Here is a 24,410-nt window from a genome sequence, read left to right on the forward strand (position 1 = left end):
CATAGTCCCATGTACATATGGATCCTGGATTGAATCCTTAACCAGAAAAAGGATGTTACTGGGAAAACTGGTGGAATTCAAATAAAGTATGTACTTAAGTTAATAGGATTGTGTCAGTGTTCTTTTCAGGGGTTCGATCATTGTACCATAGCTATGTAAGCTGTTAAGATTAGAAAGGAACATAGGGCAAATCTCTGTATTATTTTTGCAACTTTCCTATAAGCCTAAAATTATTTCAAAGTAAAAGTTTTTTTAAGTGTTTTTAATCAAGAACTCCAAAGAATTTAGAGAGGAGGTTCTGAGTCACACTAATGTGGAGCACTGGAAAAAGGGCCATTAGTCACCACTGTTGGCCCAAAACACTTAATTGGTTCCATTTCACACAGTTTCAAAGGGTTTAGCTAACTTTAGTGACTTAGAGCATGGTATTAATGAGACCAAAATCATGGGATCAGAGCTTAGTGTAGGCTAAGCTGCATTGGACTCATCCTATGAACATTTTCTGCAGCCTTAAAATAGCAAAGATTACAAAAATCCCCATCCTAAAAGGTGCAAAAGGATCGACACAAATTTACTGTCACTACTGAGAAACAAAACCCAAAATGTATAACTGGCCACTGACAGTGACAACTTTGTCACTGAAGAACAGTACTAGCAATTAGGACTATCACATTGTGCATTAAATTCTACCAAGATAAAGTGGTTCAAGGGGAATAACTTCAGGCTGGCCTCATCATAGAACCCATAAGGGAATCAGTCAGCTATGGTATGAACTGATATTTCCAATTCAGTTTAATCTACTCCTAAGCATGACAGTAGCTCCTGCAAATAGGTGGACCTGGTTCTCTATCTCGGACAGATGATCAAGGAGATGCAGACCTGTTCACATCTCAGTCCAGCTCTGCTTGCACAGTGGGCCACTTGTAGTAGGGTTTCCATGACTGCACAGCAGAGGAACACTGTAACAGCTCCAAACCAACAAGCAAGCTGGTCACACAGACCCCTTCACTTTGTCTCCTGCCCACCTCTCCCTGCTCCCTTATATGCTGTATATATCAGCCTTTCCAAACGCTTGAACAAACCATGTTCTTTACACTGGATGGTCTCCTCCTCTCTTCTTCACTTAACTCCTGCTTTTCCTTCAGGTTCAGTATTGTTTTAATCCTCCTTCTGCTCAGTTTGAAATAGAGTGACTTCCTTCTTGCCAAAATACCCTGATATTCTTACCTCAAAACTTACCACTTCACATTGTACTATTTGCTTTCCTTGTCTCTTCCCCAGAAGACCCTGAACTTCATGACATTGGGAATGCCTTTCCTCTTTGTCAACTCAGCAGCTAGCAGAGTGCGTGGCATAAAATGTGTTCCATACGCATCTACTGAATGAAGGCCAAGACTATTAAAACAGCTATTTTGCCAGCAGTTCTATGGGTTGTTCAGGACAGTCCATCACTGCCATTAACAACTCAAAGCACATGTCTTCCTGGCTTACGGATCAATTTTGCCTTGGCACACAAAGGAAAATACATTTTTATTTCCATAGATTTGAAAGATTTTATTGGCTGTTGCTCTAGTCACTTTAAAAAACAAGACGAGATTGCTTTAAGAGGATGCCACAGGACTTGCCTATCTTCTTTCAATGCTGGAGGCACAGAGAAGAGATGAGCCCATTCATGTTCTTTGACAGAGAAATAGCCCATCAGCAGCAACAGGTAAATGGAATAAAAGGGTGTCACTAGACATCCAGCCCTGGGCCTAGGTACACAGTTTATTTCAGATATATACGACCACCAACAGTTCATTTCTATTGTGAAAAGGAGCAGCATAGGGCATTGGCTGGTAATGGAAACTCTAGCATCAAACAGTTTGCATCCTAGCATACAATGATTAGCTATGTGACTCTGAGCAAGTTAACCTAACTGTAAGCATACTTCACTGCTTTAAAAGAGATAAAAATATTTACCTTAGAGTTGTTGAGAATTAAGTGAGATTATTTAAGTGAAATTATATTAAGGCATATAATAATCCCTCGGTAAATACTTGTTGCTGTTATTGGCTCTGAAAAGGGTTCTACTGGTTTCAGGAGTGTGTAGAATATATCTGAGGAACCTCAGAATATTCTGCTTTGGGGCAGCCACCCTTCCCCAAGAGCTCTCTGAGGAAGACTGGCTTAGTGAGCTCTTAATAAATGTTTTTTGAGTCAGTGAATAGGGCAATGGCTCTAGTGGACCTTTGTTATTCTTAGCTGTCCAGCATCTGAACTGCCCTCTTACGTTTCATCCATTCCAGTGAAACATTTCAGATAACCTCGTTCTCACTTCCTATAGCTAGGGCATATGCACATAACTGCTAATTAGATCGACCTATCCCTGATTTTAAATCAGAAACTAGTGATTCAAAGGAGCCAGGAACACACGGGGTCCCTTCAGGTGAGGGTGGGACCCCTACATGCAGTTCCAGAGGCAGCATGCTGTGATGGTAGTGAGGCAGAAAATCAAGTTCCCTTTATTAGTAGTAGAGCTAATTAGTAGTACCTGAAACCCCAATAAAAAGTTCTCTGATAGTTGGCTGGCATGGCTCAGTGGTCGAGCATCAACCTATGAACCAGGAGGTCACGGTTTGATTCCTGGAGGGTGCACAAGCCCGGGTTGTGGGCTCAATCCCCAGTGTGGAGCAAGCAGGAGGCAGCCGATCAATGATTCTCTTTCATCATTGATGTTTCTATCTCTCTCTCTCTGAAATCAATACATATATATATATATTTTTTTTTTTTAAGTTCTCTGACAAAGATCCAACATGGTACTCAAGGTCAAAAAGTGATGAGGAAATGGGTCTGTCTCAGCCCCTAAACTCAAACTAAAATCTTACCAGCAGCAGAAAGTAAATAGCTGGAGAGGGCACTAGATGGGGGTAGCCTCTTCACATGCAGAAGTGGCCCCGGCCTCCTGACCAGTCCAAGACCCTGGAAAGGAGAAAGCAGAAGAGGGACCACAGTTCAAGGCAGACTTCATGAAGGGCAACTCCACCCACTAGTAAATAGGGTGGTCCTTACAATCTAATCTGATTAGCCATTCTCCCTACATCAGTGGGCTTGGAAGAGGAGCAAAGAGAAGTGAGGGAAGGAGCAGACCTTGAGTACTCGTTCCTAGAAATTTACAGTAATTATTAATGAAGGTCAATGTTTTACTCTAAGCCTGTGCTTTAAGTCAGTGCATTAAGGTGGTTTGGTAAAGGAACTCATTAGCACATAGGTGTTAATTGAACTTTTTTGGAGGTGAGGACAAACATCTGGGACCTATCAACTAACCTGCCCACTTCTGGAGACTGACAAAGAGCAAAGGAAGAGGAGAAAAATCAGGAGAGCAGGGTCAGAAAAGAAAGAATTCCAAAAAGGAAATGGTTATCAGTATCAAGCTGTGAAGATCAACCTAAGGACTAAAATTTGGCAATTAGAAGTCACTGGCGAACCCAGCAACAACAAGTTTAGTGGTGATGAGGGGAGTGGCCAGGCTTGCCCATCAGCACATTGCTTTAAAAAGCCTGGAGCCTGTCCCCATCCCCACGTAACTGGGCTGATTCAGTTGGGGGGATTAGGATTTTTAAAAAATCTCCCCAGGCCATACTAATGTGCAGCCAGGGTTAAAAACTACTGCTTCAGTGAATTGAGAAGTAAGGGACAGAAAGTGCAAGTGAGGGCAGTACTTTAGTGATGGTCAAGGGATTCAAAGAGTTAAGGAAGGGTATTTTTGTTTGAAGATGGAGTCTGACCATGTCTGAATGCAAAACTGTATGTGCCAGGAGTGAGCACTGTAGCTAGATGGAGCAATAGAGGAGGGACCTAGGGCACTGCAGAAGGGATTCGTCTTGATCAGGGCAGGCGAGGGTGTATGTGAGGGTGTGTACGTGAGGACTCCTTCCTAATGCTCTAAGGGGAGGGATAGATGAGCTGCTGAGGTTGAGAGGAGGGGAGAAATTTTTTAAATGGCCACAGTTTGCAATAGCGGCTGATAACAGGTCAGGGGCTGAGTGAGCTAAATACTGAGAGCCATTCAAAATGTAAGCAAGATTTTGGTGTGGTAGAAGCTTGCACAGTCATGACCATTTTTCATGGAGAAATACATGGCCCACTGGAAAGAGCAAGCTATAGAATCTACTCACAGTGAAATGGATTAAGTCAAAGCCACCAGGCCATTCCTAAGTTCTCTGATATTTTCTTTCCTTTTTTCAATTAAAAACATCTGAATGAGAGATCTGCAAGGGTCAGAACTCACTTCTAGAGAAAAAACACATTAATTTTCATAATTTATATCTTAAATTTTTTTATATTCCCACATCTTGATAATATCTAGTAAAAACATTTTTGGCTTCAGGTACTTTTAAGTGGTTTTCAAGATAGAAAAGGCAAATTATAGGGTGCTTTAAAAGACTATAAAAATTGAGAGGTAAACAGCCTACAAGTGTATATTGATCATGGTTTTTAATATTCTGTGAATTAAGATGGCTTGACACCTTAAGAAACCTTTCTGGCTGCTCCTCCCAGGGCTAGCCAATTCTTAGAAAGAGCAAAGGATTCAGCCAGCAGACACTTTTGATGTACAAACTTACCAGGGATGATGGAGCCATGCCTCCTCCATCGGACCCGTACGCCCCAGGAAGCAAACAACCCAGGGGAGCTATGAGGCAACTAGAGACCACTCTATAGTCCAAAGGACCCCAATTACCCCAACTAGCCATTCCTAAACTGTCCGCCCTCTCTGCCTTGCCTTTCTGGCCTACACCTATCATTTGCTCCAGATCTTCTGCTTCCTGTTCCAAATCTGATGTTCGTCCTGTGGCCCTGCATGGCAAGTTGTGCAGTTTCTAGGGAAACTATAACATTAAACCTTTCTTTCAATGGCATTGACCTCTCCATGTTCTCACTCAGTCACCTTTATAAACTTTAAAAAAATTATTTCAGAGAGGAAAGGAGAGGGAGAGATAGAAACATCAATGATGAGAATCATTAATCAGCTGCCTCATGCACACCCCACACTGGGGATCAAGCCCACAACCCAGGCATGTACCCCAACCAGGAATCGATCCGTGACCTTCTGGTTCATAGGTCGATGCTCAACCACTGAGCATGCCAGCCGGGCAGTCACCTTTATAAATTAAGAGCCGGGCACAGAACCACATGAGCATCCAAGGCAATGAGACTAGACTCCTCCTCCTCCTTAGCTACACATATTCCCCAAGAGAACTTGGGTTCGTAAGCTTTAGTAGCCAATTAGGGCCCAGCCCAATTCATACAAATAAAATCTAAAGGAAAAAAATGGTCATTTTGTTTCAAAACTTTAAGATTACAGTACCGTATTCTGAAACACTGAACCCATGAGTCAATCTATATGTAACATGCTGTGGTTGTTGGTCCTCAACCCTTACAGACGTACTACTTGAAATGTAAGACAATAGGATGTGATTATGTGGGATAACTGAAAATTGATTTTTATGTGCTGTGAATACTGGGATTAAGTCCTAGCAAAAGATTACTAACAACTCAACAGGTATTTACTACAAAAGCTATGTCCTCAGGATGGTTTTTCTTCCAACTTCTTTTTTGTTTGTTTCACATTTGTGAGTCATGCTTTAAAGGCTTCAGCATTGTGATGCTGGAAAACACATAACATTTCCCCATGAAACTAAGAGACAATGAACGAGAATCATACAGTCATGAACGGTAGTGTCTTACACAAATGTTTTACTGTTGACTGTGAAAAATGACTCTCACTCACAGACTAAAAATTCATGGTTATATTTTAATCCACTTATATTTTAAAACATTGTTTCCATCCATCTAAATTTGGCCTTGATGGCATTTTTCTCCACATTATCCTTTCTCAATATTTCCAGGTGATTTTTCAGGAGCTTGAGGGAAAGGGTATGGGAAAAAAAAGACATTAACAGTGGCTGCAAAATATCACACACAAAATATCTCATTACTTTTTAAATCCTCACCTGAGGATCTGTTTTTGTTACTGATTTTAGAGAGGGAGAAAGAAACATTAATTGGTTGCCTCCTGTACATGCCCCAACCAGGGATCGAACCCTCAACCTGGGTATGATGTTTGACATCTTAAGAAACCTTTCTGGCTGGGGAGAGACTGCTCCTCCCAGGGCTAACCAATTCTTAGAAATAGAATTGATTTCTAAAGTTTTGATGCCCTGACCCGGAATCAAACCCACCTTTTGGTGGTACAACACTCCACAAAAAAACTGAACCACCCGGCCAGGGCAACATCTCTCTTCTTATGGAGAGTAATATAAGAATACCTCAGAGCTCAGAGGGTTACCAGCATATTAAGTTTTTAATTGGCAAATCATGTGGTTCTCAAACATCAACCTGCACCAGAGTCCCCTGGAGAGCATGTAAAAGGTTGCTGTTCCCACCCTGTTTCAGATTTAGTGGGTGGGACTGAGCGAGCTGATACCATTGGTCCAGGCAGGCTAGCACCACTACCGTAAGCATCTACCCTCCTTCCCCTCGCCTTCTCACTTCAGACCTTGCCAAGTATGCTCCATGGTGAACATCCTCAGGACATGCCCCATTCTTCAATACGGTGCTTTTTTTTTATCCCCAAATTTGAAAATTTTACCAAGTGCCTATGTCTATCAGCAGCAGCAGGAAATTTTCTTCTTAGTCACGTTTGTTTTGCTGGGTTTGTTAAAAACCTTATAATCCACACTTTTGAGCAATATCACTCATTTTCCTTGGTACTGTTCAATGCTGCTGTTCCCAGATCAGATCGCATTCATCCGCTGTGATCTTAACGTAGGCGAAAGCATCTCTGGGCCACTTTGTGTTGGTGCTAATAGAGGAACCCACCACTTTCCTCACCTCTTTCCTCTGTACCAGTGTCTGATTGGTAGGATCCCCTCTTGATTGCTACCACCATCAGTAACTCCACTGTCAAAACTGGAGTAGGAGATAAGGAAATACTGACAAGTAAAATGGACAGCTCGAGCATTAGCAAAGTAAGTAGCTGACAGCAAGTAAAAACCGCTTCTATCATCTCTCCTGCCATCCCTGAACCATGACACGTCCTACAAGCCATGCCCCTAACTAGACTACCTCCATAGCTGCCCGAGTAAGTCACTCTGCTCTCATCCCAGCCCAGATAGGGCTCACCAGACACAGAATACTGACTATGGCCCCTAATGCTGTTTTTACAAAGCCCAGGGAACAAAACACACATGGCTCAGAAGCACATCAACAGGGCCAGTGCTAGCCTAGCTCCCTTCTCTGAGCGACTTCTGTGATAACTGCCCCTTTACTTTGCAGCATCAGACTCCCACTGCTGTGGTCTCAATTGTGTTTCTGATTCTAAAATGCAAAGAAATAATCAGATTAATCTACTTGGGACTCATAAAGAATTTCATTCCCTGTTCTAGGTGTGGAGTTTTACTTACCAAAGATGCCATAAGCAGCACAGGTTAGATTTATTTAAGCTTTTGGTCATTCTGCTGCTTAACTGCCCTTGTTTGCAGCCTGTTTCACAACCCAGCAAAACAATGCATTTGATTTCTAAAGCATTCAAGTTTAAAAGCACACACCATCAAAGACCATAATCTGTCCCCAAATTTGGCACCATTTAAACTGCTACTAATTTCCTCTTCTGAACAGTTCTTATCAAAAAGCAACACGAGTTGTGATGCAAATGAAGTTGTTCCCTTTAAAATACTGCATCTGAAAAATAATCTTAAATTCCCTTAAACTCACAAACAAAACTAACTTTTATGAATAACAGTAGTAGATGATGTCTTGACTTTTGCCTATTTGGAAAATACACAGGATTAGGATTCAGACAGGCAGATGTGTAGCCAGTTGGGATAATCCAGAACCCTGAAATAAGTAAGAACATGGAACTCAGCCTGTTATTACTTTTGAGCAGATAAAATACATGTAAGCTCAAGGATTAAACTCAAAGGAATTATTTTTTAACATATTTCAAAACCTGATTTTGAAATTTTATCTTTTGTTAAAAGATAAGACTTTTTTTAATTTATGACATTCTATAGTTTGCTATATAAAAAAGATTTAAAATTTAAGGTTCAAAATACACTCGGTTCTAAGGTTCCTTTGGAATTGACTCATACAGAAAACCAGCAGAATTAGTTAATAATTCTGTAAGCAGGCTCATGCAGCAGCTTACAAGAGAACAATTTAAAAACTTGTGTTCCAAAGTACTAATGTGCTTAATTGCTATTTTCTTGGGCAATTAATTTTCTTCCCCAATTATTATAGGTAGATAAGACATTTTTTGGTGATCCTTGTTGAAGGTATTTGAAATATGTAGAAAAGCATGCCCAAGAAAGATGATAAACATTCATGGCATACTGTTTCTTCTCTCTCTCTCTCTCTCTCTCTCTCTCTCTCTCTCAAGGAAACAGAATTTATTGAGGGATAAAAGAACTGCATGCCACAGGGGGACAGCAGGTAGGGGAGCCCAAGTGGGCTACCCCATCACATACTGTTTCAAAAACATGGGTCTCAGAGCTATTCAGATCTATCAACGACAAACAAGAGATTAAAACCCAGGGCAGAGAAGTCTGAAAGTCTGGGATATTAATACTGGCTTGATTATGTGATTTTGAGCAAGTCACTAAACTGTGATTGCTCTTGTCTCTGTAAAATGGCAGCAGTCATCTGCCTTTTACATCATAGAGATGTTTAAAATGTAAAGTTGTATATGTTACTTTTAGTTACAAGTAGAAAGAACTGTCAGGCAACATGCCATGAAGAAAAGATTCTACCTGAACTATGGAGGTCTTACTAAGCTATGATCACAGGACCAATCTCTGCCTGAGTCACAGAGCTTAGTGCAAAGAAAATGAAATTATGTCCAAGGATTTCCCCCTCAAATCCAAAAAAAGTATGTTAGAAGTGTGTGCCTCGGGACACTATGGGGACTAGGTAAGAATGCACCTATGACAATAAGACCCACTTTCACCACTAAACTATTCAGTAGTGCCATACTATATTCAACAGACATTTCACCTTCTCCATGGCTGGGGTGCAGCCTGCAGGGGGCAGTACACTTCCCACCACATGAGAGCAGGGATGCTGCGTTGGCTTCAGTACTGCCCCTCACCCCACAATCTCCATGTACCCTCCCTCCACCCTATTCCTTGTTAGGGACAACTGACATGGTCTCAGTCTTACATAAAGTGCCACACAAACTTAGCTTAAGTCCCCTTTCCAACTAGACTCAGGCCAACCCCTCAGACGAGGGAATCCCGGAACCACCACTGCCAAGGGCTAAAATTTTTCAGGGACACGGTAAAGCAGCCTGCCATCATATTCAGTGTGAGGGAAAGAGACACCTGCCCCTCAGGGACAGGAAGCTCTGTCCCACTCAGCACCTACTGAAGCATAGAAAAGTTCAGGTGCCAGAGCAGTGGACACTTAGGAGACCAGTGTCTGCATATTTCAGAGTAAATGTACTAAATTTGTACAAAACAAGAACCCTTCTATCAACCAGGCCCCTGAATGCAAGACACTCTGGGTAATCTTTTCTCTAGAAAGAGTGGCTTCCTCCAGCAGCTCTAGGAAGTCCCTTATTCCTCATCTTGACAAAAGAGCATCAACTTCAGGCATGGATGTGTACATAACTCTACACGCAGCTCAGCTGTCATACACATGGCAAATATAAAGGCATGTCAAAAGACATTTTTCCTCCCCAAAGTATAACCCCAAGAAGCCATTATTATAATAGAGTATGAATATCTGCTGCAGGTTATTGACCTGTAAACTAACAATAAAATCCTGTTTAATATGTAAAGGCTTACACTGCAACATGAAGTATTAAGACACAATCCACTGACTATTCTAAGTTTGCTGTACAGTTAAACCATCTTCATTACCTCTCTCTCTCTCTCTCTCTCTCTCTCTCTCTCTCTCTGTGTGTGTGTCTGTGTGTGTGTGTGTGTGTGTGTGTGTGTGTGTGTGTGTGTGTGTAAATGTCCTCTTTCCACAGAACACCAACTTTGGAGATGAGGCAAAGTACAAAGCAGCTGCTGGCGATCCCATGGGCATCTAGAAGACTGGAAGGAGTCCCCAAGTCCATGCTGCTGGTGTCGCTTCTGAGGCTCCAAACTGAGACAATGGTGGATTTATCTGATTGGCACTGTGAGTAAAGCAAGGCCAGGCTGAAAGGCAAGCCTTGCCTCCTGCAAGCACAATTCCACACACAGGTCTTAACTCAGTGTTTAAATTTGTCTGGAACTGACTGCAAATTTGGAACTTCCTCAAGTGATATTAAAAGCTCTACACAAGAAGTATGCAAAGCAGTTACGAGTTTAAAAAAAAAAAAAAAAAGACACACCTGCAAAAAAGCAACCGTTCTGTAACCGGAGCTGTAGGTAACTGTTGAGACAGCAATAGCAATAACAAATATAGCATAGGATGACTTTAAAAAAAAATTGCTGCCCCAATACTTTACTTTTTAAAAAAGACACAGATTTCCACAATATGATTTTCTAAGAGAAAGAGTCCACTGCTTTGTTTGAAGAGGAAGGAGCCAGTCCTAGTGATAAACAGACTGGGAATATCAATTGAGATATGCAAGACTATATAACACAAAATCTAATATTTGTTTCACAACACCCGCTGGCTCCTGGTGGGCGAACTACTGCTATCTAACTGCATCCAGGACTCTTTTCTTGTGGCATCTTAAAAAATGTGGCTGTAGCTGAATCGGCGGCTTTCTCTGGGGCAGAGGTCCTGACCAGCCACTCAGTATTGGGAGATTTCGGGACCTGTGGCGCTGGTATGATTGGCTCCATCACATCCACAGGAACTGGTGAGATTGCTACAATAAAAGGAAAAAGGGGAAAAATCCAGGGGAGACAAATTAGAATGAGCGGATACTTCAACCCAAAATATTCTTAATCCTTATATCTTATGCCCTACTAACCCAAGTGGCCACATAAGGTTTTTCTTTCTTCTTTACAAAGAAATAAAGGCCAGATATAACGAAGGTAAGAATTTCTCTACCTGAGAAAATGGGTTTAAATGAACAAGTAAGCAAATTCAGTAATACAAATTCATAATGTAGTAACTATCACTTCTTAAGCACTTACGTGCTAGGCACTGTATTATGTAAACACTGCATTCATAATCTTATTTCTTGCAAACTCTTAGAAGTAGGTATTGTCATCTCCGTTTTCTGGATCAAAAAATGAGCCATACAGAGAACAGATATATTTTTCAGGGACAAAACAGAGCTGGTTAAGTAGTAAGATTCAAACTCAGATAGTGGACTCCAAGACCTATGTTCCTTCTGTCACACTCCATGACAATGTCACCAATAAACAGTGTGATAATAAAGAAAATGGTAGAAAATCACACAATCAGGCCCAGTTTTTCAACAAGAACACAAAACACATTCTAGACAGAATAATAATTGCTTATGCAGGGCTGTCCTGTATATTTTAGGACACTTACCATTCTGACCCCATCCACTGAATGCCAAAAGTACTCCCTCCCTGGTCACTGGGACACGTAAACACTGTCTTCACATTTCCAAATGCCCCCAAGCAGAGTAGTTAAACCACCCTCACAGTCACTGTGCCAATGGTGAATATACACTAACAAAAAGCAAAATGTAGAAAGCTCCATTTTTACCCTACCACTCAGTAACTCCACTCCTGGAATGTAACCTAGAACAGTAATTTTCAAATTGTGGTCACAAGATCAATTTAGTGGGTCATGACCAGTAATTTTTCTTCTTAATGAAAAGGAATAAAAAATATCAGATTGTACCCAAGGATTTATATACATACTAGAGGCCCGATGCACAAAATTTGTGCAAGGGGCTTGGCCCTCGCAGGCCCGGTTTCGTCCAGAAGGTCATTCAGTTGTCTGATCTAATTAGCATATTATGCTTTTATTATTTTTATATATATAGATAGATAGATATATGCCCACATATATACTCAAACATGAATTTCTTACAGGGAGTTACTGTAAAAATAATCATGCAAGCTATTACTCTATGGCACATGTACAAGGGTTTCTTGAGGGCAGTGGTTTTCAAATGTTTTAGAACCTCAGATCACATCAGCAAGAAATACATTTGACATCACAACACAAATCAATCCAATCTCTCTTTCTCTCTCTCATGTTCACACACACTCACTCACTCATTTAACTGAAATTTTACAAAGCTATATTTACCATTACTCTATGGTCATTAACCACAGTGCAAAACCTTACCCTAGAAAAACTTATTCTTTGCTATATGGTTTTTATTATGGCAAAATATACATAAAATTTATCATTTTAATAATTTTTAAGCATACAGTTCAGTGGCATTAAGTACATTTACCTTATTTCACAACCATCACCACCATCCATCTTCAGAACTTTTTCATCATCCTAAATGAAAACTCTCCATTCTCCCCTCCCCAGCCTCTGACAACTACCATTCTACTTCCTGTTCCCATAAACTGACTATTCTAGGTACCTCACATAACTGGAATTTTATTTGTCCTTTTGTGTCTGGCTTATTTCACTTAGCATAATGTCTTCATCCATGCTGTAGCATGTATCAGAATTTCATTCTGAATCACGAAGGCACTCAGGCTGAATAGTATTCCATTGTATACAGAATATACCACATTTGCTTATGTATTCATCCAGCAATGAACACCTGAGTTGTTTCTACCTTTTGGTTATTGTGAGTGATGCTGCTAGAACACGAGTGTAGAAATAGCTGTTTGAATACTTTCAATTCTTTCAGGTATATACACAGAAGCAGAATTGCTAGATTGTATAGTTTTATGTTTAGATTTTTTTTTTAACAGTACAGAGGTCTTTTATTTTTTTGCACTTGTCATGCCATGAATTCATAGGGGATGGGTCCCAGCAGCTCAGGCTCCTTTCTACTGGTTCTGACAAAGTGCTTCTCTGGGTGGAGCAGGCTGGCACTTCAGCTGAACCCAGGAACCTTTCACTTTGGCTTCCTTCTTTTTCTGATCATTTTCCTTCACACGTTTCAGGAAGCTATCTCAGCTCTTCGAGTGTTTTATATGCTCAATATGTACATTAATCCTCTGGGCAAGAATCTTGCTCTTGTTTGTTTACAACAATGCTCACCGCAGGCAGGGTAACTGTAGACTTCTCCAGGTTTGCCATGGTAACATTTGTGGGGCATTCCTTTTTGAATAGTGCCCATTCCTTTGATGTCTGCAGTATCACCTTTCTTGTAGATTCACATGTATGAGGCCAGAGGAACAACTCCATGTTTTCTAAAAGGCCTAAGAGAACATATAGGGGGTGCCTCTCCTCTTCCCCTTTGTGTTAATTTTTTTAAAATATTTTTTTTATTGTTTAAAATATTATATATATTAGTACATATATCTCCTTTTTTTGTGTGTTAGTCATTTTAATGAATTATTGGAAGACTAGTAACCCGGTGCACGGATTAGCGCACACTGAAAGGCAATTAATTAGAAGGTGGCTCGCAGAGCGGGACTGGGCGAGAAGGGCCAGACATGCCCTGAAGCCAACCTCCCACGGTCCCTCCCCAGCATCTGCAGAGTGAGCAGGGTCCCTCTGGCAGGTGGGGTCCCTCGGCCTGGCCTGCAGGAATCAGGATGAAACCGGCTCTCTGACATCCCCCGAGGGGCCCTGGAGTGCGAGAGGGCACTCTACAAAGTTGCTGTCGTACAGGGTGTGGAACGCAAACGCAAGTGTGCAGTAAACCAGATTCAGGCTGACAGTGCCCCAGCAACAACATAACCCACGGCCAACGGTGGAATTGCACGACCCCATGAGGATTCGAGGATTTGGGCTCCCTCTTCTCTGGTTTCAGGGTGCATCACCCAAGAACCGCAGCTGCCAAGTCACTGCAGCTCAGCAGCTCCTGCATTGAGTGTCTACCCCCCGGTGGTCAGTGCAAGTCATAGCGACCAGTTGGACACTTAGCCTTTTATATGCACTGAGTGGCCAGATTATTATGATCTCTGAACGCATAATAATCTGGCCACTCGGGGTGTGTGTGTATTAGAGGCCCGGTGCATGAATTCGTGCATGGGTGGGGTCCGGCCATCCTGGCCAGGGTGAGGGGACATGAGCGGTTGGCCAGCCTGCCTACTGGTCAAACTCCTGATCAAGGGGACAATTTGCATATTAGCCTTTTATTATATAGGTTATACACTGATTGGCCAGATTATTATGCGTTGAGACCATGATAATCTGGCCACTCAGTGTATATAGATGGTAGTTCTGGCCAAAAAAGTTATGTTTAGATTTTTGAGGAACCACCATATTGTTTTCCCTGGCAGCTGCACTATTTTACATTCCCATCAGTAATCCCAAAGGTTCCAATCTCTCCATATTCTTCCCAACACTTGCTGTTCCTGTTTGTTTTTTTATATAGCCATCCTAAGGAATATGAAGTGGCCCAGAAAAAACTCTTGCACGTGTTCTCTCACAGAGCAACAGTGTTTTTCACAATAGCATAAAATGGATACAATCCAAATGTCCATCAAGAATGTTTAATTGCAGTATATTCATCATATTCATATAACAGAACACCACATATATGGCAGGATGAAACATGAATGAATCTCAAGAACATAATTGGGTAAAACTTGTAACTTATATGACATTCTATTTAAAAAAGATTTAAAAACACTCAAAACTAGATAATATACTATTTAGGGATACATATGTCTTAAAACTATTTTACAAATCAAAGAATGATTAAGTGATTAACAAAAAATAAGTATCAGGATAATGGTTACCTCTGAGGAGAGTAGAAAAAAGATTTTAAAGGTTATGTTCTTCTTCTTAAAGTCGATGGTGGGTACGTGGATATTCGCTATATCATTTTTCTTTACTCCTTATATATCTTCTATAAATGCTCTTTTATAGCCATTCAATATTTACTAAAAAAAATTTTAACTTTAAAAACCATTTAAACTTTAAAAACGCATAGTGGGCAATAAGAATCTGCCCTATGGCTCCCAAGACAAGAGTGAACCTAAAACAAAACTACTGAATCCAATCACTGGATTAGCATAATATTGCGAATAACTATTTTGACTAATAGAGTCTGTTCACATATTCATACAACAAATATCTAGTGAGATTGTTCCATGTGCTGAGTATTATTTTAGTGGCTGGGGCTACAGCAGCAGCAAAACAGATAAAAATGCCTGCCCTTGCACCTGCATCTCCTGCATCGCTGGCCCAATATTCGGAATCTGATGTAATTAACAGGTTAACTGTTGATTACCCTTCTGACTAATGCTCCAAGGACACTCATCCTATCCTAGAGAGACAAAAGTCAGAACAGGCTTTGGGATGGCAAAATAGTCAGGGCTCTGAATACAACATCTTGTCATCCTGTTCTTTACCTAGAGCCACGTGCTTACTTTGTGAAGGAATGGGATTTGTACACCAAAGGCTCTGCTCTGCCATTCTGATGAAGAAAATCATCTCGAGGAAATGAAGTCTGGTTTTTACCCGAGTTCTTTGTTTTTTACTAGAGGCCCAGTGCACAAAATTCATGCATGGAGGGGGGGGAGTGGAATGGGGGTGGTGGTGGAGAGGAGTGTCCCTCAGCCCAGCCTGCACCCACCCTCTTGCAATCCGGGACCGCTGGCTCCTAACCTGCCTGCCTGATCACCCCTAACCACTCTGCCTGCCTGCCTGATTGCCCCTAACAGCCTTTGCCTCAGCCCCTGCCACCACGGCTTAGTCCGGAAGGACGTCTGGAAGGTTGTTCAGCTGTCCAGTCTAATTAGCATATTACGCTTTTATTAATATAGATAGCTACTTAATCTCAAGTTTTAGAGAAAATAACCCATTTTTTTCTTTTCCAGTTATATTCTCTCTTTTTTTGTTAATCCTTACCCGAGGATATTTTTCCATTGATTTTTTTTTTAGAGAAAGTGGAAGGTAGGGGGAGAGACACAGAGAGAGAAACATCAATGTAAGAGATGCAAATCAACTGGTTGCCTCCCACAGGTGCCCTGACCAGAGTCGGGGATTGAGCCTGCAACAGAGGTACATGCCCTTGACTGGAATCGAACCTGGGATCCTTCAGTCTGCAGGCCAACTTTCTATCTGCTGAGCCAAACTGGCTAGGGCTCAGTTACATTCTTTAAGAGAATATACAGCAAATTCACTTTGGCATGAGGTAATGACATGTTGGGCATTTCCTGTTCTGGTGTTCTGGGTGTTACAAGCATGTTCATATGGTCACTCACTCAGATCCACGGTGGCTCTGTGCACCACGCACCTGTTGTTATAAAGTCATCAAGAGAAAGGGAATGGACATTAAAAGAAGAAAATAAAAGTGCTACACTTTCAAGAAGGATCTACTCAATGATCCTATGAAAAGGTCCTTCTCCTTGGCCTTTTGTTAATACTAGTACAAAAAGGCAAGGCACGCTAGTCCTTTCTGCTCTGCACCTCTCTAGCCTTATTAATATCTTTAAATTCAGTCAATTTCAACTCAAAACTTTCCACCAGTGGGGGAGGAGAAAGGGGGAAAGATTTGTGGCTGCATGTTTAAGAAAGAAGCTGAATTCATCACAGTGACAGGGGAGAGTGTTGGCAGAGATCTGAGCTATTTATTCTTTTAGGAAAATCCTATAAAGAATGACACAAGGAAGCCTCTATCTGCAGTCTTGTTCATCACACTGGTGAAGAATCCGATAACAGATGTATGCAGCAGCGTGATTTAGTGCCAGGAGCTGGCCCCTGATGTGTATTAATACAGCGGCAAAGCGGAACGCACCTCTCTTCATCAGTCATTTCTATAAAAGAGGTGGAATCCGAGATGGCCCAATGTTAGGCAGAGCAAGCCCATTTGTTCTACTGACTGATGGTGCGGGCTCGGGCTATGTCCTTCACCTCCATGGGGCACTCAGGTTGTGGATAGAAAAAAAAAGAAAACGTTCAGTGAAGCAAGGCTTAGTCAACAAGTGAGGGGAGGAGTTTGGATCAGTGAGGGAAATGTTTAATGCTCAAATCTTGTTTAATACTTCCCAGAAAATTTCCGATTTGAATATAGAATAAGGATTTTAAACTCTTCTCAACAGTTCTTTTATAAACAATTAAAAGCAAAAAACAGAAGCTGGACATTAAAGAGAAAAAAAGAACAAAAAGGTAAGAGGGGAGACTGTGCTACCAATACCACAGACTGGATGAGGACCTGGGTTTTGAGCAGAGTCATAATTTGGAACCAATCCTATCCTATAGAAGACCTAAGAATGCAGCTCTAGAGTCATAGGGAAACCGGTCTGACCTTGGCTCTGCAATGTACCAACCATGTGACCTTGGGAACTGATTAACCTCTCTAGGGCTCAAATATCTCATGTGTACTGGGAATAAAAACAGCATCCACCTTATACAGTTGTTGCAAACATTAAGTGAGATAATGTATGCAAAGGGTTTAGCTTAGGAAAGTGGTCGACAAACTGCGGCTCGCGAGCTGCAGTTTGCCGACCACTGGCTTAGGACATGGCTATGTGGAAATCACTTAAAAATTTACTATAGTCATTAGACCTGTGATTAAGATTATCCATTATCATCACAATCTTAGTCTTAACCATTATCAAGTAGTCTTCTCAAACAGAAGCTGCCGGTTTGGCTCAGTGGATAAAGCCTCAGCCTGTGGACCGAAGGGTCCCAGGTTCGATTCTAGTCAAGGGCATGAACCTTGGTTACAGGCTCCTCCCCAGCCCGGGCCCTGGTCAGGCCTTGGGCAAGAGGCAACCAATTGATGTGTTTCTCTCACATCCAAGTTTCTGTCTTTCCCTCTCTTCCACTCTCTCTAAAAGATCAATGGAAAAATATCCTCGGGTGAGGATTAACAACAAAACAAAACAAAACAAAACAAAAACATCAAACAGAAGCTTGAAGAGGTCAATTTCAGAGCATGCTGAAATTTACTAAGTAAAGGTAGGGGAAAGACTTCCCCATCTGTCGAAGGTCTCTACTCTCTATTCAACTATTAATTGCTCTGCTCTATGTATAAAATACATAAATACATATTTTATTATAATATTTAGTCCTTTCTGAAGAAAATAAAATAATTTATGATATACTCAATTTCCACAAAACAAATTCATTATCATCAAGAAAAGAACTGTAGAAGAAGAGAACTGTAGAGAAGGGGACTGGGGATAGGTGAAAGAGGAGAGGAAGCCAACTGTATGGTGATAGATAATAACTAGACTTTTTGGGGGTGGACACTTTATATTGTATATAGATGTTGAATTATAATGTTGTATACCTGAAACTTACATAATAAAAAGACAGAAAGAAAAACAAAAGAAGTGTAGGTATTTCTGATCGGTCCTACAATCAGATATGATCTTTTTATTCAGAGTAATTCATCCTAAACTGTATTGAAATAACCTAAAGGACTGTCTATGATTACTAATTACATTTAACTATTTTCTCTTAACTCCAAAGAAAAAGATCTATAGACATCCAATATTCTTGCTGATATAAATAACTATCCCCCTTTGTTTTCATTTAAGAATAACATAGATGTAGTTAGTGCATAAATCATAAATGTATGTCGTTCAGGGAATCTTTACATATGAATATACTCATGTAATCCCCATCTAGTTCATAATACAGAACATTTCCAGCATCCAAGAGATTTTTTATGTCCTCTCCTGGTCACCAGTGATAACCACTATTTTCGTTTCTACCAACTAGTTTTGCTCAGAAAACTATAAGTTTTTAACTTGAAAAGCTGTTTTTAACTAGGAATTTCATGATAGGTAAAACATTAGCACTCTACTATACATAAAAACAGTGAGAATGTACTGTACTGTATACTAAATTAAAAAGTAAATAAACCCATGTGGCTGGCTCCTTGCCTACTGACTAAACTGCCACCCTACTGAGATTTTCATTAACAAAGATCTAATTTCTTATCTGTAACAGAAAAAAGCACAGATGACTGAAGATTATTTTTAGTGAAATATAGGGATTCAAACTCAAGAAACCCGTGTGACACAGTGAAAAAACAGACTTCAGGGTCAGACAGAACTAGGTTTAAATTCTTAAAATATGTGTAACCTTGGGAAATTACTTCTTACATTTTCTGTTTTCCCACATAAAATGGGAATAAAATGACCTACCTTATCATAAAAGTTAGGTGGAAGGGTATATAAAACACATTAATTCAGTGTCAGGTGCTCAACATATAATAACTAGGGTATAATTACCTGCATTTGGGCTAGACAGAGATGCTGTGGCCACAGGCTTCCGTTTCCTCTTGATGTCACGTGAGCATGGGGGTCCCAAGTGTAGGCTTGCCTGTCTGCAGAGGTAACAAAGAAAACATACTGTTTCAACTTTATAATTCTCATTTTTTAAGACACTATGTTCAGCCCAGATAAAATCCTTGACCCAATATAGATATACTAACAAAATCAGCATCATCTTTGCCATCAAGTGTCAGTATAAGATCATTCACAATTAATCATAATTCACTCTTTACTCACAAAATACACCCATTCTGAACTTTTTACCTGATTAGCAAAATAGCAGACATTCAAGATTAATTTCAGTAAATATGTGTTTCATTACATGCTGATTTTTGTACATTTTTCATAAAAACTATAAACCTCAATTGTTCTAAACTCGCTAATGAAATACCTACTCCCAAGCGGTAACATATTGAAAAGTTTAATGCTGCATGAACACAGATATTTGCATAGAATTATAATAAGAAGTTTAACCCTTCTATCACTATACATCCGCATTTTTAATAATGTCTGCATAGCAGTTTCTGTGATTTTTAAAAATATAAATTATGTGCTAATAATATGTCCCCTTTCCAAATGTTCAGCTTATTTTAAAAACAAAACAGTGAGAGCTTCAACATTAGAAAAGCAAAAGATTCTCTGAAAGACAATGGGCTATTTTAGTTCCCCACTTCCTCCTTCCTCTCAAACTAAATGGATATGATGTGATTCAGACCAAGCTGAGTCTCATCTTTACACAAAGCTTTCCTTGAGCATTCAAGGCCTTACCTACCATGAGTTATTATTTAACTGCTGTACATATATCTTGTTTCCCTAATGAGGCTTAATCTTCTTGAGAACAGGGACCATATTTGTATTTCTTACATAATTTTCCGATGTTCTACCAACCTCAGCAGAAGGCACACAACTGATCCCCATTAAATATTTGTTGACTAGAACTGATATGAATAAAAGTTCTAAAAACCAATAGCCAATTGTACATTTAAAATGGTAAATTTTGTTATGCATATTTTATCACAATTTTTTAAAAATAACCAGAATATGTAACATATAAAAAGAAATCCAGTAAAATTATACCAGATGAACTCCTAATTGGTAGTCCTAGCTGGGGATCAAGTCTCATGGCTTGGTAGACTTGAAACTGAAATCTCAGTCAAATCTCTGAGTTAGCAAGGTAACAAGACAACTGAATGGACAAATTTTCCTGGTGGGAGGAAGGGTGCCGATCTGGCAACTGACACAGTTTAAAAGTACATAAATGTATGTGCTCTCGCTTCCTCCCTCCCTCCCTTCTTCTCTCCCTTTCTCTTTCTCGCATGCTCGTTTCTCCAAATAGCAAAAGCTTAAGACCATCCAATTTATAAGCAAGAAAAGATAAAAATTTGACTGAAATAATAAAAAATTTTTTAGAATGCAAGGAACACCAAAATAGGCAGATTCACACTAGAAAGCCTGTGGTTTGGGTCCATCCAAATCACTTTTTATTGATCACTCTCGTCTATATGGGAAAAAGTTAACTTTGTTAAGTATTCCATGAGTAGTTAATTCCAAAATTCCAACGTGAAATGTGTGAATGTAAGTGTGTAAAGAAGGGAAAACAACTCATCTTTCATACCTTACATAAGTCCCGGGAATAAGTCTCAATCAGCATGCTGATTTAATAAGAAAGACAGATGACAGAATGCCAAAAGTAGACAGGCCTTCAGTCTAAATGTAGAGATGGTATGGTAATTCCTTTTGAAGCCAGACAAAGGCAGAAAAGAAATTGACGCTATAAAATTTGTTTCTCCTTAAAACAGAAATTACAGAATAGTTTCCATCTTTTCTACAAACAAGGAAGTTTAGTAAATTCAGACCCAAACAAACTGTCCAGGCACTTTGTTCTAATTCAAGCCTGCTTCTCCTAATGTACTTCAGAAAGAGAAACAAGTCAAAGGGTAACAGTTCATATTCCTGCACTTTCTTCTTTACCGAAAGCTCATTCAAGGACTCTCCAAAACTTCTTAGATTAAATGTAACACCATTTCTTCAAACTAAATACTGTTATTAGACATCAGGACAGTGGTACTTTTGAGATGCGGGGTGTGGGGAAGAGGGTCAGTGGCTAGGAGCTTCTGGGGTTCTTTCTGGTAATGTTCTGTTTCTGGATGCTGAAAATTCATCAAGTATATATTTCTCTATAAACTTCTCTATATGTACATTGTCCTTCAATTAATTAAAAAACATTGCTTCTTCAAGATCAATGTTTATAAAATGCTGGGTTTTAGGAAATAGATGCAAAATGCAAATCCTAAAGAAAGGTACTTAAAAGGACTTTAAGATATTAATTTTCAGAGTATCAACTTGGGCTGAACTAAATAAATACTGCCTTTTATTTACACACTATTCATCATTTTCACAGCTTTGCATGTTTGATATATGTCAGTAAGATGGTTAAGGGCACCTATTATCTAGCATATCACCACTCCTTATGGCCTTGGTCAGTATCATTTATCTCACTTTTTCAAGGAATGACACATTTTGGAGTAAAAAGATAAAACTATTTATGTACCAATGTTTAAATTTTTGACCATTTTAAAAAGAAATACTGTGGTTTTAAAAGATACTTATTTAAGTAAAATGAAAATAAGTATTACTTACCTGCAACTATGCACATAGGTTATTAAACTGCACTATGTTCTGCAATGTCTTTAGGGGACTGCTGTGAACAGAAAGGCTCAGGTATTTCTTATGATGCCCTGCCCCTCTGGGCCACAGTTCTTGGATTCCCATTCTTCCCTGCTCATTGATGGTACGGACTTCAGGGTTAATTGTCCTACATTAAATGCCCCCCAACTGCTAAGTCTCCAGCCTGTTACTTTTCTCTGCAGTAAATGTTCTACTTCTACCACCTCATTCCTAGTTAAGTTCTGGGAGGGAGGAAGAGAAACAGTCATAGAAGGACAGTAAGACACTGTCCTTGTTTTGGGTTTTAAGTGGACACTAGTAATGGGAAAATCTACTTTTCCCTGTGACGGCTCTATCTGCTTGGGAAAAACCTTAGAGGACTAACATGGAAGAAAACCTAGAGCAAGCCTGGGGAAAGCAAGGAGGAAGCTGGGTGCTTGCAGCAAGAGGATTTAAAGGAGACAGGACATGGAACCTGCCAAGCTGCAGAGCACATTCAGAACACAGGACAGCCCTGGTCAGGAATAATAAATAATCTATGTGAGGCTGGAACCTGAGCATGGGGCAGGTAACTGCTGTAGCCTCAGCTTCCTATTCAAGAGGTAATTTCCATTTTTTGTTTATCCCAAAATAATTGCATATCAGTCAATTGCAGACAAAGAATCAAGAATGAGAAGGAAAAAATACATTGATCTACCCATTTCATTATTTAACCACCTTGGCTTCTTTTATTTTTAACTAGTGGCCCGGTGCATGAAATTCGTGCACGGGAGGGGGGGAAGGGGGTTCCCTCAGCCCAGCCTGCACTCTCTCCAATCGGACATCCCTCTCGCAATCTGGGACCGCTGGCTCCTAACTGCTCACCTGTCTGCCTGCCTGCCTGCCTGCCTGATCGCCCCTAACTGCCCTCCCCTGCCGGCCTGATCTCACCCCCAACTGCCCTCCACTGCCTGCCTGATCACCCCTAACTACCCCCCACTGCTGGCCTGGTTGCCCCCAACTCCCCTCCCCTGCTGCGTGATCTCGTCCAGTCTCTGTCTCTCTGTTTTTCTCAGCAGTCCTCCAGGCCTCCCTGTCTCCCTCTTCCTCTTTCCTGGCTGAGAGGGGGCGGGGCCAGTGGCGGCCGCTCCACACTCTGCCCGCCCTCCCTTCTATCCAGGCCTCTTCAGGCCCAGTCTGTTTTGTTTCCTCATTCTGAGAGAGGCTCCAAGAGCAAGCTGGGAGGGAGGAAAAGGGAGAAAAGGCTGTGAGCTGGTGGGCGCTGTGTGTGTCTGTGCGTGTGTGAGGTTGTGAGTGAGTGTGAGTGCTGGCCCGCCTCTCCCATCCCCATCCCTGCTGCCACAAGTCCCCACCCACCAGAGCCTGCAGTGCACGCAGACTGGGCATTAGATCGAGCCTCCAGTCATTGTGGATGTGATGGACCCAGGGTTTTTATATATTAGGATGTGTTGTTTCTTTAATTTGTGTTATTTTACTCTGACAGTATCACTGTCTACTCACAAGATATAAACTGAAAAGGGCAATGAACAAGTGAGATATCACAAAGGACACAGAAAAAGAACCTGAGCTTCCCCTTCTAAACACACAGAGCCCCCTCCCTATAGGTAGAAAGGGCAGGTGATTTAACTAGATTTTTAAAAACTCTTTTTCAAGAGCAGTGTACAGTTGTTTGTGTGTTGCAAAACGAGGTACTATATGTGAGGGGAGGGGACCTTTCAATTATGTAGGGGGCAAAAAAAGCTAGATATAAATTAAGCTAAAATGTCTACCAAATTATTAAAACTTCCTTCTCAACTGAAGCAGCAAATGTTTATCAGAATGATGTAAGAAGATTTTAAAAAATACACAACCCCCACCATGCTGGGGTGGGAGAAGAATCAGTAATATGTTTATTTGCAAATTTCTTCTCAAGTACTAGTAATACCAATAAGTTTCTACCCACTGTGGAAATTACTGAGTTAAAAAATATACCAAATTTCCAAAGCTAATCAATAAAAGAGATCTAAATATTTAACTTAAAGAATAACAAGATGATTAAAATTAATGTAAATTTAGACAAAAATACTGTTCCTCAATATATAAGCAATTAACCTACAGAAAAGACAGGCTAGGCTTGTTCTGTTTCATCTGATGGAGCCTCAGTATTCCTCAGTCCTACTTCTTCACAGCATGAAGCCAGGTCAGTACTTCCCCTAAAAGCATCATGTTCAGCAGCATCCACCCAAAAGAATGTATGGGGGAAATGAGCATTAAAAGCAACAAATACAGTCTTTAAAAATTTCTTACTTCAACCTGGCCCGTGTTTCAGGCTCGTTCCCCAGTGGGGGGTGTGCAGGAGGCAGTCCATCGGTGTTTCTCTCTCATTTTGATGTTTCTATCTCTCAATCCCTCTCCCTTCCTCTCTCTAAAATCAATAAAAATATATATTTTTAAAAATTCTTACTTTAGGAAAAGTCACTACAT

At 40.5% G+C, this 24,410-nt stretch overlaps 1 protein-coding gene and 1 pseudogene across 3 annotated transcripts in view; both read right to left on the minus strand.

The window, feature by feature from the left end:
• Nucleotides 1-5,780: 5,780 nt before the first annotated feature.
• The window catches only part of GPATCH2L (G-patch domain containing 2 like), a 58,883-nt gene continuing 40,253 nt past the window's right edge, over nucleotides 5,781-24,410 (minus strand). The window contains exons 9-13 of one of the 2 annotated variants that reach the window (XM_080657568.1): nucleotides 19,239-19,333; nucleotides 10,794-10,846; nucleotides 10,361-10,401; nucleotides 6,874-6,951; nucleotides 5,781-5,903 (exon numbers count right to left, since the gene is read on the minus strand). In XM_080657568.1, coding sequence (XP_080513694.1) covers nucleotides 5,897-5,903; nucleotides 6,874-6,951; nucleotides 10,361-10,401; nucleotides 10,794-10,846; nucleotides 19,239-19,333 — 274 coding nt within the window. In that variant the 3' untranslated portion in view covers nucleotides 5,781-5,896. The remainder of the gene's footprint in view (nucleotides 5,904-6,873; nucleotides 6,952-10,360; nucleotides 10,402-10,793; nucleotides 10,847-19,238; nucleotides 19,334-24,410) is intronic. The other variant, XM_080657569.1, reaches the window with a different exon arrangement.
• Nucleotides 12,872-13,337, minus strand: LOC308253502 (large ribosomal subunit protein eL21-like; annotated as a pseudogene). Its single transcript has one exon. The product of its transcript is annotated as a large ribosomal subunit protein eL21-like (transcript).

The sequence above is a fragment of the Plecotus auritus genome (assembly GCF_963455305.1).
Source record: "Plecotus auritus genome assembly, chromosome: 1".
Classification (NCBI taxonomy): Eukaryota; Metazoa; Chordata; class Mammalia; order Chiroptera; family Vespertilionidae; genus Plecotus; species Plecotus auritus.